General features: G+C 34.8%; 1 protein-coding gene across 2 annotated transcripts in view; it reads left to right on the forward strand.

The window, feature by feature from the left end:
• The window catches only part of LOC143222249 (irregular chiasm C-roughest protein-like), a 76,159-nt gene that overhangs the window by 44,900 nt on the left and 12,319 nt on the right, over positions 1 to 18,940 (forward strand). For both annotated transcript variants that reach the window (XM_076448489.1, XM_076448497.1), the window contains exon 5: positions 3,343 to 3,609. In XM_076448489.1, the coding sequence (XP_076304604.1) occupies positions 3,343 to 3,609 (267 nt within the window). The remainder of the gene's footprint in view (positions 1 to 3,342; positions 3,610 to 18,940) is intronic.

The raw sequence follows: 18,940 nt of genomic DNA on the forward strand, positions 1-18,940 counted from the left end.
GATTAATTAAACCTGAAACTGATATATGTTTAATCACCGTCATACCTGACAACGTTCGTGAAACTTCTCAGGTTTCGTGTATCTTTAAGATATATATTGAAAAAGTCTTCAGAACGAAAATCAAAATCTTCTCTGGAAACTTTCGACAGGTTGTTGGTGAGGATCGAACAGGTAAAGTGTGAAGACAGAAGCGTCGTCTATAAGGTGTTCACAGGTTAAGCGTAATGACAGAAGTGTCGTTTATAAGGTGTTTATAGGTAAAGCGTAATGACAGAAGTGTGGTTTATAAAGTGTTCACTGGTAAAGCGTAACGATAGAAGCGTCGTCTATAAAGTGTTCACAGGTAAAGTGTGAAGACAGAAGCGTCGTCTATAAGGTGTTCACAGGTAAAGTGTGAAGACAGAAGCGTCGTCTATAAGGTGTTCACAGGTAAAGTGTGAAGACAGAAGCGTCGTCTATAAGGTGTTCACAGGTAAAGTGTGAAGACAGAAGCGTCGTCTATAAGGTGTTCACAGGTAAAGTGTGAAGACAGAAGCGTCGTCTATAAAGTGTTCACAGGTAAAGTGTGAAGACAGAAGCGTCGTCTATAAGGTGTTCACAGGTAAAGTGTGAAGACAGAAGCGTCGTCTATAAGGTGTTCACAGGTAAAGTGTGAAGACAGAAGTGTCGTTTATAAGGTGTTCATAGGTAAAGCGTGACGACAGAAGCGTCGTCTATAAGGTGTTCACAGGTAAAGTGTGAAGACAGAAGCGTCGTCTATAAAGTGTTCACAGGTAAAGTGTGAAGACAGAAGTATAAGGTGTTCACAGGTAAAGTGTGAAGACAGAAGCGTCGTCTATAAGGTGTTCACAGGTAAAGCGTGACGACAGAAGCGTCGTCTATAAGGTGTTCACAGGTAAAGTGTGAAGACAGAAGCGTCGTCTATAAGGTGTTCACAGGTAAAGCGTGACGACAGAAGCGTCGTTTATAAGGTGTTTATAGGTAAAGTGTGAAGACAGAAGCGTCGTCTATAAGGTGTTCACAGGTAAAGCGTGACGACAGAAGGGTCGTCTATAAGGTGTTCACAGGTAAAGCGTGACGACAGAAGCGTCGTCTATAAGGTGTTCATAGGTAAAGCGTGACGACAGAAGCGTCATCTATAAGGTGTTTATAGGTAAAGCGTGACGACAGAAGCGTCGTCTCTAAGGTGTTCATAGGTAAAGCGTGACGACAGAAGCGTCGTCTGTAAGGTGTTCATAGGTAAAGCGTGACGACAGAAGCGTCGTCTATAAGGTATTCATAGGTAAAGCGTGACGACAGAAGCGTCATCTATAAGGTGTTCACAGGTAAAGTGTGAAGACAGAAGCGTCGTCTATAAGGTGTTCACAGGTAAAGCGTGACGACAGAAGCATCGTCTCTAAGGTGTTCATAGGTAAAGCGTGACGACAGAAGCGTCGTCTGTAAGGTGTTCATAGGTAAAGCGTGACGACAGAAGCGTCGTCTATAAGGTATTCATAGGTAAAGTGTGAAGACAGAAGCGTCGTCTATAAGGTGTTCACAGGTAAAGTGTGAAGACAGAAGCGTCGTCTATAAGGTGTTCACAGGTAAAGCGTGACGACAGAAGCATCGTCTCTAAGGTGTTCATAGGTAAAGCGTGACGACAGAAGCGTCGTCTGTAAGGTGTTCATAGGTAAAGCGTGACGACAGAAGCGTCGTCTATAAGGTGTTCACAGGTAAAGCGTGACGACAGAAGCATCGTCTCTAAGGTGTTCATAGGTAAAGCGTGACGACAGAAGCGTCGTCTGTAAGGTGTTCATAGGTAAAGCGTGACGACAGAAGCGTCGTCTATAAGGTATTCATAGGTAAAGCGTGACGACAGAAGCGTCATCTATAAGGTGTTCACAGGTAAAGCGTGACGACAGAAGCGTCGTCTGTAAGGTGTTCACAGGTAAAGCGTGACGACAGAAGCGTCGTCTATAAGGTGTTCATAGGTAAAGCGTGACGACAGAAGCGTCGTCTATAAGGTGTTCACAGGTAAAGCGTAACGACAGAAGCGTCGTCTATAAGGTGTTCACAGGTAAAGCGTGACGACAGAAGCGTCGTTCATAAGGTGTTCCCAGGTAGTTCTAACTCATAAAACCTTTTTTACCACATCAACGTTACATGATTTTATGTTCTAGGGAAATTACCTCTTTCTTTCTTTTCTTCTTTCTTTTTGAATTTCACACAAACCTACTCGAGGGCTATCTGCACTAGCCGTCCCTAATTTAGCAGTGTAAGACTAGAGGGAAGGCAGCTAGTCATCACCACCCACTGCCAACTGATGGGCTACTCTTTTACCAACGAATAGTGGGATTGACCGTAACATTATAACGCCCCCACGGCTGAAAGTGCGAGCATGTTTGGTATGAGAGGGACTCTGATGAAACAGTCCACGAAGTTGTAATTAATTAAACGTACATCAAATCATTTTTATGTGTATTTATAATTTAATATGCGTTACTGAAATCGATTTACGGAACAACAAATCATCGACTAAGATAATTATCAGACACTACAACAAATAATTGCAGGTCAAACCTTTTCAAACTGAATCGTAAGTAATTATAGTTAGAAAAAACGTTAAGATATTTTGTGCTATCAAGTGATACATGCAAAAAGCAATTGAACAAGCTTCTCCTGTCTGTGTGTAGTTATATATATATTTTTTCCGTGAGTGTTTAGATAGTTGCTGGCGTTGCTTTTAAGCCCAAAGCTACACAACGGGCTACAGGTACTCTGCCCATTCAGATTTCTAGAATCACGAGCCTACTGAATTACTGCTAAACCACTTGGTGGTGGGGGTTTTCAGTGACAGAGTTACAATATATAATCTTCGTGTTTTATAAGTGGAATATTGAAAATTACGCTAGGGGGCGCTGTCTTATAACTTTCCTTTAATTGTCGTTATTGTTCGGAATATTCATTAGAACAAAGTGAGGAACAAGATGCCAGAAGTTAACAACAAACTAATTCATTTTGTTCTGTTTTACAGCTGATACATTGGAAAGCATGATCGTTTATAACGTTAAAAGTCGGGTTTCGATACCCACTGACGACGGAACACGCATTGTATAATTTTGCTCTTAACAACTAACGAACCAATATTCATACATTCTGTAGAAGCCTGCACGAGGTAAACTAGAGGGCTTATAACGCTAAAGTTTACGATTCGATCCTCTATATAATATGACTGTGCTAAAAACATAACAACCAGTTATTGTCTGAAAATTTTCAACTTATTTTACCAATGGATGTTCAGACTGAAAAAAAAAATGGTTCTGTTGACAATTGTATAAATAATAGTTCATATTAATTTTGTAGATGGCGCTGAAATTATAAAAGAACCTCCGAAAAGAGTACAAGCTGAAAGAGGAAGTTCTCTTGACCTGGAGTGCCAAGCTGATGGAAAACCCGTTCCTTCTTACTGTTGGGCAAGAGTTCGAGACGCTGGACGGATGGAAGGTGTCGGATCCGGAAAAAATCTTCGCTTAGATCGTGTCCACTATGAAGATGCGGGACATTACAAGTGTATCGCATCTAATAGTGTAGGATATAAACAGACACGAGATATCCAAGTCGACGTTAAGGGTTAGTGTACTGACTGATTCCTTTCCGTATAAACAAATGCGAGTATAGTTTGTCTGTTTGTAATTAAGCACAAAGTTACAAAATGAGTTATCCGTGCTCTTCCCACCACGGAAACCCGATTTCAAACGATTTCAAAAGTCCCCAGATATTCCGTGCACTAATTAAATATTTTATACATAAACAAATATCCGAATTCTCTTTAAAAGTTAGCGTACTGTTTGAATCCTTTACATATAAACAAATGTCAGTACATACACGAGACGTCTAAGTCGACATTATGGGTTAATGTGTGTTTATTAAATCCTTTATCAGACAAGTGGTAGTACTGCCTTTGGACGAGCTGCTCGGATATTTTAAATATCTCATCATAACTTTACAACACTACACACTGTTTCCTTTTATAATATCTGTGTAATAACTGAGTTATAAGACCTCATAATCTCTGTAAACATTATAGTAAAACCAATTCCATTGACGGGACAGTTTCAAATGAAGTGTCTTCTAATATGAGTATTACTAATAACTCGTCATGATTCTAAAAACAAGTAATCATAAAGTTATCATTAGCCCTTGAAGGTAGGTTTATCACACACATTTAGTTTCCGTTCAGACAACTTAAGTACAGGTTAAAACACAAATCACCAGCAGATAGACAATAAATATTATAGCTATAATATCATTCTATCTACAACTTGGTTAACAGTACAACCTTCATTCTATCTACAACTTGGTTAATAGTACAACCTTCATTCTATCTACAACTTCTTTAACAGTACAACCTTCATTCTATCTACAACTTGGTAAATAGTACAACCTTCATTCTATCTACAACGTAGTTAACAGTACAACCTATATTCTATCTACAACTTGGTTAACAGTTGAACCTTCATTCTATCTAAACTTGTTTAATAGTACAACCTTCATTCTATCTACAACTTGGTTAACAGTACAACCTTCATTCTATCTACAACTTGGTTAATAGTACAACCTTCATTCTATCTACAACTTGGATAACAGTACAACCTTCATTCTATATACAACTTCGTTAATAGTACAACCTTCATTCTATCTACAACTTGGTTAATAGTACAACCTTCATTCTATCTACAACTTGGTTAACAGTACAACCTTCATTCTATCTACAACTTGGTTAATAGTACAACCATCATTCTATCTACAACTTGGTTAAAAGTACAACCTTCATTCTATCTACAACTTGGTTAAAAGTACAACCTTCATTCTATCTACAACTTGGTTAACAGTACAACCTTCATTCTATCTACAACTTGGTTAATAGTACAACCTTCATTCTATCTACAACTTGGTTAACAGTACAACCTTCATTCTATCTACAACTTGGTTAACAGTACAACCTTCATTCTATCTACAACTTGGTTAACAGTACAACCTTCATTCTATCTACAACTTGGTTAACAGTACAACCTTCATTCTATCTACAACTTGGTTAACAGTACAACCTTCATTCTATCTACAACTTGGTTAATAGTACAACCTTCATTCTATCCACAACTTGGTCAACAGTACAACCTATATTCTATCTACAACTTGGTTAACAGTACTTCATTCTATCTACAACTTGGTTAATAGTACAACCTTTATTCTATCTACAACTTGGTTAACAGTACAACCTTCATTCTATCTACAACTTGGTTAATAGTACAACCTTCATTCTATCTACAACTTGGTTAATAGTACAACCTTCATTCTATCTACAACTTGGTTAACAGTACAACCTTCATTCTATCTACAACTTGGTTAACAGTACAACCTTCATTCTATCTACAACTTGGTTAACAGTACAACCTTCATTCTATCTACAACTTGTTTAACAGTACAACCTTCATTCTATCTACAACTTGGTTAATAGGACAACCTTCATTCTATCTATAACGTGGTTAACAGTACAACCTATATTCTATCTACAACTTGGTTAATAGTACAACCTTCATTCTATCTACAACTTGGTTAACAGTACAACCTTCATTCTATCTACAACTTGGTTAATACTACAACCTTCATTCTATCTACAACTTGGATAACAGTACAACCTTCATTCTATATACAACTTCGTTAATAGTACAACCTTCATTCTATCTACAACTTGGTTAATAGTACAAACTTCATTCTATCTACAACTTGGTTAACAGTACAACCTTCATTCTATCTACAACTTGGTTAATAGTACAACCTTCATTCTATCTACAACTTGGATAACAGTACAAACTTCATTCTATATACAACTTGGTTAATAGTACAACCTTCATTCTATCTACAACTTGGTTAATAGTACAACCTTCACTCTATCTACAACTTGGATAACAGTACAACCTTCATTCTATATACAACTTCGTTAATAGTACAACCTTCATTCTATCTACAACTTGGTTAATAGTACAAACTTCATTCTATCTACAACTTGGTTAACAGTACAACCTTCATTCTATCTACAACTTGGTTAATAGTACAACCTTCATTCTATCTACAACTTGGATAACAGTACAACCTTCATTCTATCTACAACTTCGTTAATAGTACAACCTTCATTCTATCTACAACTTGGTTAATAGTACAACCTTCATTCTATCTACAACTTGGTTAACAATACAACCTTCATTTTATCTACAACTTGGTTAATAGTACAACCTTCATTCTATCTACAACTTGGATAACAGTACAACCTTCATTCTATATACAACTTGGTTAATAGTACAACCTTCATTCTATCTACAACTTGGTTAATAGTACAACATTCATTCTATCTACAACTTGGTTAACAGTACAACCTTCATTCTATCTGCAACTTCGTTAATAGTACAACCTTCATTCTATCTACAACTTGGTTAATAGTACAACCTTCATTCTATCTACAACTTGGTTAATAGTGCAACCTTCATTCTATCTACAACTTGGATTACAGTACAAACTTAATTCTATATACAACTTGGTTAACAGTACAACCTTCATTCTATCTACAACTTGGTTAATAGTACAACCTTCATTCTATCTACAACTTGGTTAACAGTACAACCTTCATTCTATCTACAACTTGTTTAACAGTACAACCTTCATTCTATCTACAACGTGGTTAACAGTACAACCTATATTCTATCTACAACTTGGTTAACAGTACAACCTTCATTCTATCTACAACTTGGTTAATAGTACAACCTTCATTCTATCTACAACTTGGTTAATAGTACAACCTTCATTCTATCTACAACTTGGTTAATAGTACAAACTTCATTCTATCTACAACTTGGTTAACAGTACAACCTTCATTCTATCTACAACTTGGTTAATAGTACAACCTTCATTCTATCTACAACTTGGTTAACAGTACAACCTTCATTCTATCTACAACTTGGTTAACAGTACAACCTTCATTCTATCTACAACTTGGTTAATAGTACAACCTTCATTCTATCTACAACTTGGTTAATAGTACAACCTTCATTCTATCTACAACTTGGTTAACAGTACAACCTTCATTCTATCTACAACTTGGTTAACAGTACAACCTTCATTCTATCTACAACTTGGTTAATAGTACAACCTTCATTCTATCTACAACTTGGTTAACAGTACAACCTTCATTCTATCTACAACTTGGTTAATAGTACAACCTTCATTCTATCTACAACTTGGTTAACAGTACAACCTTCATTCTATATACAACTTCGTTAATAGTACAACCTTCATTCTATCTACAACTTGGTTAATAGTACAAACTTCATTCTATCTACAACTTGGTTAACAGTACAACCTTCATTCTATCTACAACTTGGTTAATAGTACAACCTTCATTCTATCTACAACTTGGTTAACAGTACAACCTTCATTCTATCTACAACTTGGTTAATAGTACAACCTTCATTCTATCTACAACTTGGTTAATAGTACAACCTTCATTCTATCTACAACTTGGTTAACAGTACAACCTTCATTCTATCTACAACTTGGTTAATAGTACAACCTTCATTCTATCTACAACTTGGTTAATAGTACAACCTTCATTCTATCTACAACTTGGTTAACAGTACAACCTTCATTCTATCTACAACTTGGTTAATAGTACAACCTTCATTCTATCTACAACTTGGTTAATAGTACAACCTTCATTCTATCTACAACTTGGTTAACAGTACAACCTTCATTCTATCTACAACTTGGTTAACAGTACAACCTTCATTCTATCTACAACTTAGTTAACAGTACAACCTTCATTCTATCTACAACTTGGTTAACAGTACAACTTTCTTTCTATCTGCAACTTGGTTAACAGTACAACTTTCATTCTATCTACAACTTGGTTAATAGTACAACCTTCATTCTATCTACAACTTGGTTAACAGTACAACCTTCATTCTATCTACAACTTGGTTAACAGTACAACCTTCATTCTATCTACAACTTGGTTAACAGTACAACCTTCATTCTATCTACAACTTGGTTAACAGTACAACCTTCATTCTATCTACAACTTGGTTAACAGTACAACCTTCATTCTATCTACAACTTGGTTAACAGTACAACCTTCATTCTATCTACAACTTGGTTAATAGTACAACCTTCATTCTATCTACAACTTGGTTAACAGTACAACCTTCATTCTATCTACAACTTGGTTAACAGTACAACCTTCATTCTATCTACAACTTGGTTAACAGTACAACCTTCATTCTATCTACAACTTGGTTAATAGTACAACCTTCATTCTATCTACAACTTGGTTAATAGTACAACCTTCATTCTATCTACAACTTGGTTAATAGTACAACCTTCATTCTATCTACAACTTGGTTAACAGTACAACCTTCATTCTATCTACAACTTGGTTAACAGTACAACCTTCATTCTATCTACAACTTGGTTAATAGTACAACCTTCATTCTATCTACAACTTGGTTAACAGTACAACCTTCATTCTATCTACAACTTGGTTAATAGTACAACCTTCATTCTATCTACAACTTGGTTAATAGTACAACCTTCATTCTATCTACAACTTGGTTAACAGTACAACCTTCATTCTATCTACAACTTGGTTAACAGTACAACCTTCATTCTATCTACAACTTGGTTAATAGTACAACCTTCATTCTATCTACAACTTGGTTAACAGTACAACCTTCATTCTATCTACAACTTGGTTAACAGTACAACCTTCATTCTATCTACAACTTGGTTAACAGTACAACCTTCATTCTATCTACAACTTGGTTAACAGTACAACCTTCATTCTATCTACAACTTGGTTAACAGTACAACCTTCATTCTATCTACAACTTGGTTAACAGTACAACCTTCATTCTATCTACAACTTGGTTAATAGTACAACCTTCATTCTATCTACAACTTGGTTAACAGTACAACCTTCATTCTATCTACAACTTGGTTAATAGTACAACCTTCATTCTATCTACAACTTGGTTAATAGTACAACCTTCATTCTATCTACAACTTGGTTAACAGTACAACCTTCATTCTATCTACAACTTGGTTAATAGTACAACCTTCATTCTATCTACAACTTGGTTAACAGTACAACCTTCATTCTATCTACAACTTGGTTAACAGTACAACCTTCATTCTATCTACAACTTGGTTAATAGTACAACCTTCATTCTATCTACAACTTGGTTAACAGTACAACCTTCATTCTATCTACAACTTGGTTAATAGTACAACCTTCATTCTATCTACAACTTGGTTAACAGTACAACCTTCATTCTATCTACAACTTGGTTAATAGTACAACCTTCATTCTATCTACAACTTGGTTAATAGTACAACCTTCATTCTATCTACAACTTGGTTAACAGTACAACCTTCATTCTATCTACAACTTGGTTAATAGTACAACCTTCATTCTATCTACAACTTGGTTAACAGTACAACCTTCATTCTATCTACAACTTGGTTAACAGTACAACCTTCATTCTATCTACAACTTGGTTAATAGTACAACCTTCATTCTATTACAACTTGGTTAACAGTACAACCTTCATTCTATCTACTTGGTTTAATAGTACAACCTTCATTCTATCTACAACTTGGTTAATAGTACAACCTTCATTCTATCTACAACTTGGTTAACAGTACAACCTTCATTCTATCTACAACTTGGTTAACAGTACAACCTTCATTCTATCTACAACTTGGTTAATAGTACAACCTTCATTCTATCTACAACTTGGTTAATAGTACAACCTTCATTCTATCTACAACTTGGTTAACAGTACAACCTTCATTCTATCTACAACTTGGTTAACAGTACAACCTTCATTCTATCTACAACTTGGTTAACAGTACAACCTTCATTCTATCTACAACTTGGTTAACAGTACAACCTTCATTCTATCTACAACTTGGTTAATAGTACAACCTTCATTCTATCTACAACTTGGTTAACAGTACAACCTTCATTCTATCTACAACTTGGTTAACAGTACAACCTTCATTCTATCTACAACTTGGTTAATAGTACAACCTTCATTCTATCTACAACTTGGTTAACAGTACAACCTTCATTCTATCTACAACTTGGTTAACAGTACAACCTTCATTCTATCTACAACTTGGTTAACAGTACAACCTTCATTCTATCTACAACTTGGTTAACAGTACAACCTTCATTCTATCTACAACTTGGTTAACAGTACAACCTTCATTCTATCTACAACTTGGTTAACAGTACAACCTTCATTCTATCTACAACTTGGTTAATCTAGTACAACCTTCATTCTATCTACAACTTGGTTAACAGTACAACCTTCATTCTATCTACAACTTGGTTAACAGTACAACCTTCATTCTATCTACAACTTGGTTAACAGTACAACCTTCATTCTATCTACAACTTGGTTAACAGTACAACCTTCATTCTATCTACAACTTGGTTAACAGTACAACCTTCATTCTATCTACAACTTGGTTAACAGTACAACCTTCATTCTATCTACAACTTGGTTAACAGTACAACCTTCATTCTATCTACAACTTGGTTAACAGTACAACCTTCATTCTATCTACAACTTGGTTAACAGTACAACCTTCATTCTATCTACAACTTGGTTAACAGTACAACCTTCATTCTATCTACAACTTGGTTAACAGTACAACCTTCATTCTATCTACAACTTGGTTAACAGTACAACCTTCATTCTATCTACAACTTGGTTAACAGTACAACCTTCATTCTATCTACAACTTGGTTAACAGTACAACCTTCATTCTATCTACAACTTGGTTAACAGTACAACCTTCATTCTATCTACAACTTGGTTAACAGTACAACCTTCATTCTATCTACAACTTGGTTAACAGTACAACCTTCATTCTATCTACAACTTGGTTAATAGTACAACCTTCATTCTATCTACAACTTGGTTAACAGTACAACCTTCATTCTATCTACAACTTGGTTAACAGTACAACCTTCATTCTATCTACAACTTGGTTAACAGTACAACCTTCATTCTATCTACAACTTGGTTAATAGTACAACCTTCATTCTATCTACAACTTGGTTAACAACCTTCATTCTAACAACTTCATTCTATCTACAACTTGGTTAACAGTACAACCTTCATTCTATCTACAACTTGGTTAATAGTACAACCTTCATTCTATCTACAACTTGGTTAACAGTACAACCTTCATTCTATCTACAACTTGGTTAACAGTACAACCTTCATTCTATCTACAACAAGTACAACCTTCATTCTAACAACTTGTACAACCTTCATTCTATCTACAACTTGGTTAACAGTACAACCTTCATTCTATCTACAACTTGGTTAACAGTACAACCTTCATTCTATCTACAACTTGGTTAACAGTACAACCTTCATTCTATCTACAACTTGGTTAACAGTACAACCTTCATTCTATCTACAACTTGGTTAACAGTACAACCTTCATTCTATCTACAACTTGGTTAACAGTACAACCTTCATTCTATCTACAACTTGGTTAACAGTACCTTCATTCTATCTACAACTTGGTTAACAGTACAACCTTCATTCTATCTACAACTTGGTTAACAGTACAACCTTCATTCTATCTACAACTTGGTTAACAGTACAACCTTCATTTCTATCTACAACTTGGTTAACAGTACAACCTTCATTCTATCTACAACTTGGTTAACAGTACAACCTTCATTCTATCTACAACTTGGTTAACAGTACAACCTTCATTCTATCTACAACTTGGTTAACAGTACAACCTTCATTCTATCTACAACTTGGTTAACAGTACAACCTTCATTCTATCTACAACTTGGTTAACAGTACAACCTTCATTCTATCTATCCTTCATTCTATCTACAACTTGGTTAACAGTACAACCTTCATTCTATCTACAACTTGGTTAACAGTACAACCTTCATTCTATCTACAACTTGGTTAACAGTACAACCTTCATTCTATCTACAACTTGGTTAACAGTACAACCTTCATTCTATCTACAACTTGGTTAACAGTACAACCTTCATTCTATCTACAACTTGGTTAACAGTACAACCTTCATTCTATCTACAACTTGGTTAACAGTTCACTATCTACCAACCTTCATTCTATCTACAACTTGGTTAATAGTACAACCTTCATTCTATCTACAACTTGGTTAACAGTACAACCTTCATTCTATCTACAACTTGGTTAACAGTACAACCTTCATTCTATCTACAACTTGGTTAATAGTACAACCTTCATTCTATCTACAACTTGGTTAACAGTACAACCTTCATTCTATCTACAACTTGGTTAACAGTACAACCTTCATTCTATCTACAACTTGGTTAACAGTACAACCTTCATTCTATCTACAACTTGGTTAACAGTACAACCTTCATTCTATCTACAACTTGGTTAACAGTACAACCTTCATTCTATCTACAACTTGGTTAACAGTACAACCTTCATTCTATCTACAACTTGGTTAACAGTACAACCTTCATTCTATCTACAACTTGGTTAACAGTACAACCTTCATTCTATCTACAACTTGGTTAATAGTACAACCTTCATTCTATCTACAACTTGTTAACAGTACAACCTTCATTCTATCTACAACTTGGTTAACAGTTAACAGTACAACCTTCATTCTATCTACAACTTGGTTAACAGTACAACCTTCATTCTATCTACAACTTGTTACAGTACAACCTTCATTCTATCTACAACTTGGTTAATAGTACAACCTTCATTCTATCTACAACTACAACAACCTTCATTCTATCTACAACTTGGTTAACAGTACAACCTTCATTCTATCTACAACTTGGTTAACAGTACAACCTTCATTCTATCTACAACTTGGTTAACAGTACAACCTTCATTCTATCTACAACTTGGTTAACAGTACAACCTTCATTCTATCTACAACTTGGTTAATAGTACAACCTTCATTCTATCTACAACTTGGTTAACAGTACAACCTTCATTCTATCTACAACTTGGTTAACAGTACAACCTTCATTCTATCTACAACTTGGTTAACAGTACAACCTTCATTCTATCTACAACTTGGTTAACAGTACAACCTTCATTCTATCTACAACTTGGTTAACAGTACAACCTTCATTCTATCTACAACTTGGTTAACAGTACAACCTTCATTCTATCTACAACTTGGTTAACAGTACAACCTTCATTCTATCTACAACTTGGTTAACAGTACAACCTTCATTCTATCTACAACTTGGTTAACAGTACAACCTTCATTCTATCTACAACTTGGTTAACAGTACAACCTTCATTCTATCTACAACTTGGTTAACAGTACAACCTTCATTCTATCTACAACTTGGTTAACAGTACAACCTTCATTCTATCTACAACTTGGTTAACAGTACAACCTTCATTCTATCTACAACTTGGTTAACAGTACAACCTTCATTCTATCTACAACTTGGTTAACAGTACAACCTTCATTCTATCTACAACTTGGTTAACAGTACAACCTTCATTCTATCTACAACTTGGTTAACAGTACAACCTTCATTCTATCTACAACTTGGTTAACAGTACAACCTTCATTCTATCTACAACTTGGTTAACAGTACAACCTTCATTCTATCTACAACTTGGTTAACAGTACAACCTTCATTCTATCAAACTTGGTTAACTTCATTCTATCTACAACTTGGTTAACAGTACAACCTTCATTCTATCTACAACTTGGTTAACAGTACAACCTTCATTCTATCTACAACTTGGTTAACAGTACAACCTTCATTCTATCTACAACTTGGTTAACAGTACAACCTTCATTCTATCTACAACTTGGTTAACAGTACAACCTTCATTCTATCTACAACTTGGTTAACAGTACAACCTTCATTCTATCTACAACTTGGTTAACAGTACAACCTTCATTCTATCTACAACTTGGTTAATAGTACAACCTTTCTATCTACTATCTACAACTTCATTCTATCTACAACTTGGTTAACAGTACAACCTTCATTCTATCTACAACTTGGTTAACAGTACAACCTTCATTCTATCTACAACTTGGTTAACAGTACAACCTTCATTCTATCTACAACTTGGTTAACAGTACAACCTTCATTCTATCTACAACTTGGTTAACAGTACAGTACAACCTTCATTCTATCTACAACTTGGTTAATAGTACAACCTTCATTCTATCTACAACTTGGTTAACAGTACAACCTTCATTCTATCTACAACTTGGTTAACAGTACAACCTTCATTCTATCTACAACTTGGTTAACAGTACAACCTTCATTCTATCTACTAACTTGGTTAACAGTACAACCTTCATTCTATCTACAACTTGGTTAACAGTACAACCTTCATTCTATCTACAACTTGGTTAACAGTACAACCTTCATTCTATCTACAACTTGGTTAACAGTACAACCTTCATTCTATCTACAACTTGGTTAACAGTACAACCTTCATTCTATCTACAACTTGGTTAACAGTACAACCTTCATTCTATCTACAACTTGGTTAACAGTACAACCTTCATTCTATCTACAACTTGGTTAACAGTACAACCTTCATTCTATCTACAACTTGGTTAACAGTACAACCTTCATTCTATCTACAACTTGGTTAACAGTACAACCTTCATTCTATCTACAACTTGGTTAACAGTACAACCTTCATTCTATCTACAACTTGGTTAACAGTACAACCTTCATTCTATCTACAACTTGGTTAACAGTACAACCTTCATTCTATCTACAACTTGGTTAACAGTACAACCTTCATTCTATCTACAACTTGGTTAACAGTACAACCTTCATTCTATCTACAACTTGGTTAACAGTACAACCTTCATTCTATCTACAACTTGGTTAACAGTACAACCTTCATTCTATCTACAACTTGGTTAACAGTACAACCTTCATTCTATCTACAACTTGGTTAACAGTACAACCTTCATTCTATCTACAACTTGGTTAACAGTACAACCTTCATTCTATCTACAACTTGGTTAACAGTACAACCTTCATTCTATCTACAACTTGGTTAACAGTACAACCTTCATTCTATCTACAACTTGGTTAACAGTACAACCTTCATTCTATCTACAACTTGGTTAACAGTACAACCTTCATTCTATCTACAACTTGGTTAACAGTACAACCTTCATTCTATCTACAACTTGGTTAATAGTACAACCTTCATTCTATCTACAACTTGGTTAACAGTACAACCTTCATTCTATCTACAACTTGGTTAACAGTTGGTTAACAGTACAACCTTCATTCTATCTACAACTTGGTTAACAGTACAACCTTCATTCTATCTACAACTTGGTTAACAGTACAACCTTCATTCTATCTACAACTTGGTTAACAGTACAACCTTCATTCTATCTACAACTTGGTTAACAGTACAACCTTCATTCTATCTACAACTTGGTTAACAGTACAACCTTCATTCTATCTACAACTTGGTTAACAGTACAACCTTCATTCTATCTACAACTTGGTTAACAGTACAACCTTCATTCTATCTACAACTTGGTTAACAGTACAACCTTCATTCTATCTACAACTTGGTTAACAGTACAACCTTCATTCTATCTACAACTTGGTTAACAGTACAACCTTCATTCTATCTACAACTTGGTTAACAGTACAACCTTCATTCTATCTACAACTTGGTTAACAGTACAACCTTCATTCTATCTACAACTTGGTTAATCTAGTACAACCTTCATTCTATCTACAACTTGGTTAACAGTACAACCTTCATTCTATCTACAACTTGGTTAACAGTACAACCTTCATTCTATCTACAACTTGGTTAACAGTACAACCTTCATTCTATCTACAACTTGGTTAACAGTACAACCTTCATTCTATCTACAACTTGGTTAACAGTACAACCTTCATTCTATCTACAACTTGGTTAACAGTACAACCTTCATTCTATCTACAACTTGGTTAACAGTACAACCTTCATTCTATCTACAACTTGGTTAACAGTACAACCTTCATTCTATCTACAACTTGGTTAACAGTACAACCTTCATTCTATCTACAACTTGGTTAACAGTACAACCTTCATTCTATCTACAACTTGGTTAACAGTACAACCTTCATTCTATCTACAACTTGGTTAACAGTACAACCTTCATTCTATCTACAACTTGGTTAACAGTACAACCTTCATTCTATCTACAACTTGGTTAACAGTACAACCTTCATTCTATCTACAACTTGGTTAATAGTACAACCTTCATTCTATCTACAACTTGGTTAACAACCCTTCATTCTATCTACAACTTGGTTAACAGTACAACCTTCATTCTATCTACAACTTGGTTAACAGTACAACCTTCATTCTATCTACAACTTGGTTAACAGTACAACCTTCATTCTATCTACAACTTGGTTAACAGTACAACCTTCATTCTATCTACAACTTGGTTAACTAGTTAACAGTACAACCTTCATTCTATCTACAACTTGGTTAACAGTACAACCTTCATTCTATCTACAACTTGGTTAACAGTACAACCTTCATTCTATCTACAACTTGGTTAACAGTACAACCTTCATTCTATCTACAACTTGGTTAACAGTACAACCTTCATTCTATCTACAACTTGGTTAACAGTACAACCTTCATTCTATCTACAACTTGGTTAACAGTACAACCTTCAGTTACAACCTTCATTCTATCAACAGTCTATCTACAACTTGGTTAACAGTACAACCTTCATTCTATCTACAACTTGGTTAACAGTACAACCTTCATTCTATCTACAACTTGGTTAACAGTTACAACCTTCATTCTATCTACAACTTGGTTAACAGTACAACCTTCATTCTATCTACAACTTGGTTAACAGTACAACCTTCATTCTATCTACAACTTGGTTAACAGTACAACCTTCATTCTATCTACAACTTGGTTAACAGTACAACCTTCATTCTATCTACAACTTGGTTAACAGTACAACCTTCATTCTATCTACAACTTGGTTAACAGTTGGTTCATTCTATCTACAACTTGGTTAACAGTACAACCTTCATTCTATCTACAACTTGGTTAACAGTACAACCTTCATTCTATCTACAACTTGGTTAACAGTACAACCTTCATTCTATCTACAACTTGGTTAACAGTACAACCTTCATTCTATCTACAACTTGGTTAACAGTACAACCTTCATTCTATCTACAACTTGGTTAACAGTACAACCTTCATTCTATCTACAACTTGGTTAACAGTACAACCTTCATTCTATCTACAACTTGGTTAACAGTACAACCTTCATTCTATCTACAACTTGGTTAACAGTACAACCTTCATTCTATCTACAACTTGGTTAATAGTACAACCTTCATTCTATCTACAACTTGGTTAACAGTACAACCTTCATTCTATCTACAACTTGGTTAACAGTACAACCTTCATTCTATCTACAACTTGGTTAACAGTTAACAGTATTCTAACAACTTGGTTAACAGTACAATCATTCTATCTACAACTTGGTTAACAGTACAACCTTCATTCTATCTACAACTTGGTTAACAGTACAACCTTCATTCTATCTACAACTTGGTTAACAGTACAACCTTCATTCTATCTACAACTTGGTTAACAGTACATCTTCATTCTATCTACAACTTGGTTAATAGTACAACCTTCATTCTATCTACAACTTGGTTAACAGTACAACCTTCATTCTATCTACAACTTGGTTAACAGTACAACCTTCATTCTATCTACAACTTGGTTAACAGTACAACCTTCATTCTATCTACAACTTGGTTAACAGTACAGTACAACAACTTCATTCTATCTTCTAACTTGGTTTACAGTACAACCTTCATTCTATCTACAACTTGGTTAACAGTACAACCTTCTTTCTATCTACAACTTGGTTAACAGTACAACCTTCATTCTATCTACAACTTGGTTAACAGTACAACCTTCTTTCTATCTACAACTTGGTTAACAGTACAGCCTTCATTCTATCTACAACTTGGTTAATAGTTGAACTTTCTTTCTATCTAAACTTGGTTAACACTACAACCTTCATTCTATTTACAACTTGGTTAACAGTACAACCTTCATTCTATCTACAACTTGGTTAACAGTACAACCTTCATTCTATCTACAACTTGGTTAATAGTACAATTTTCATTCTATCTACAACTTGGTTAACAGTACAACCTTCATTCTATCTACAACTTCGTTAATAGTACAATCCTCATTCTATCTACAATTTGGTTAACAGTACAATCTTTATTCTATCTATAACTTGGTTAACAGTACAACCTTCATTCTATCTACAACTTGGTTAACAGTACAAACTTCATTCTATCTACAACTTGGTTAACAGTACAACCTTCATTCTATCTACAACTTGGTTAACAGTACAACCTTCATTCTATCTACAACTTGGTTAATAGTACAACCTTCATTCTATCTACAACTTGGTTAACAGTACAACCTTCATTCTATCTACAACTTGGTTAACAGTACAACCTTCATTCTATCTACAACTTGGTTAATAGTACAACCTTCATTCTATCTACAACTTGGTTAACAGTACAACCTTCATTCTATCTACAACTTGGTTAACAGTACAACCTTCATTCTATCTACAACTTGGTTAATAGTTGAACCTTCATTCTATCTAAACTTGGTTAACAGTACAACCTTCATTCTATCTACAACTTGGTTAACAGTACAACCTTCATTCTATCTACAACTTGGTTAATAGTACAACCTTCATTCTATCTACAACTTGGTTAACAGTACAACCTTCATTCTATCTACAACTTGGTTAATAGTACAACCTTCAT

This window comes from Tachypleus tridentatus, chromosome 1 (assembly GCF_004210375.1).
Source record: "Tachypleus tridentatus isolate NWPU-2018 chromosome 1, ASM421037v1, whole genome shotgun sequence".
NCBI lineage: Eukaryota > Metazoa > Arthropoda > Merostomata > Xiphosura > Limulidae > Tachypleus > Tachypleus tridentatus.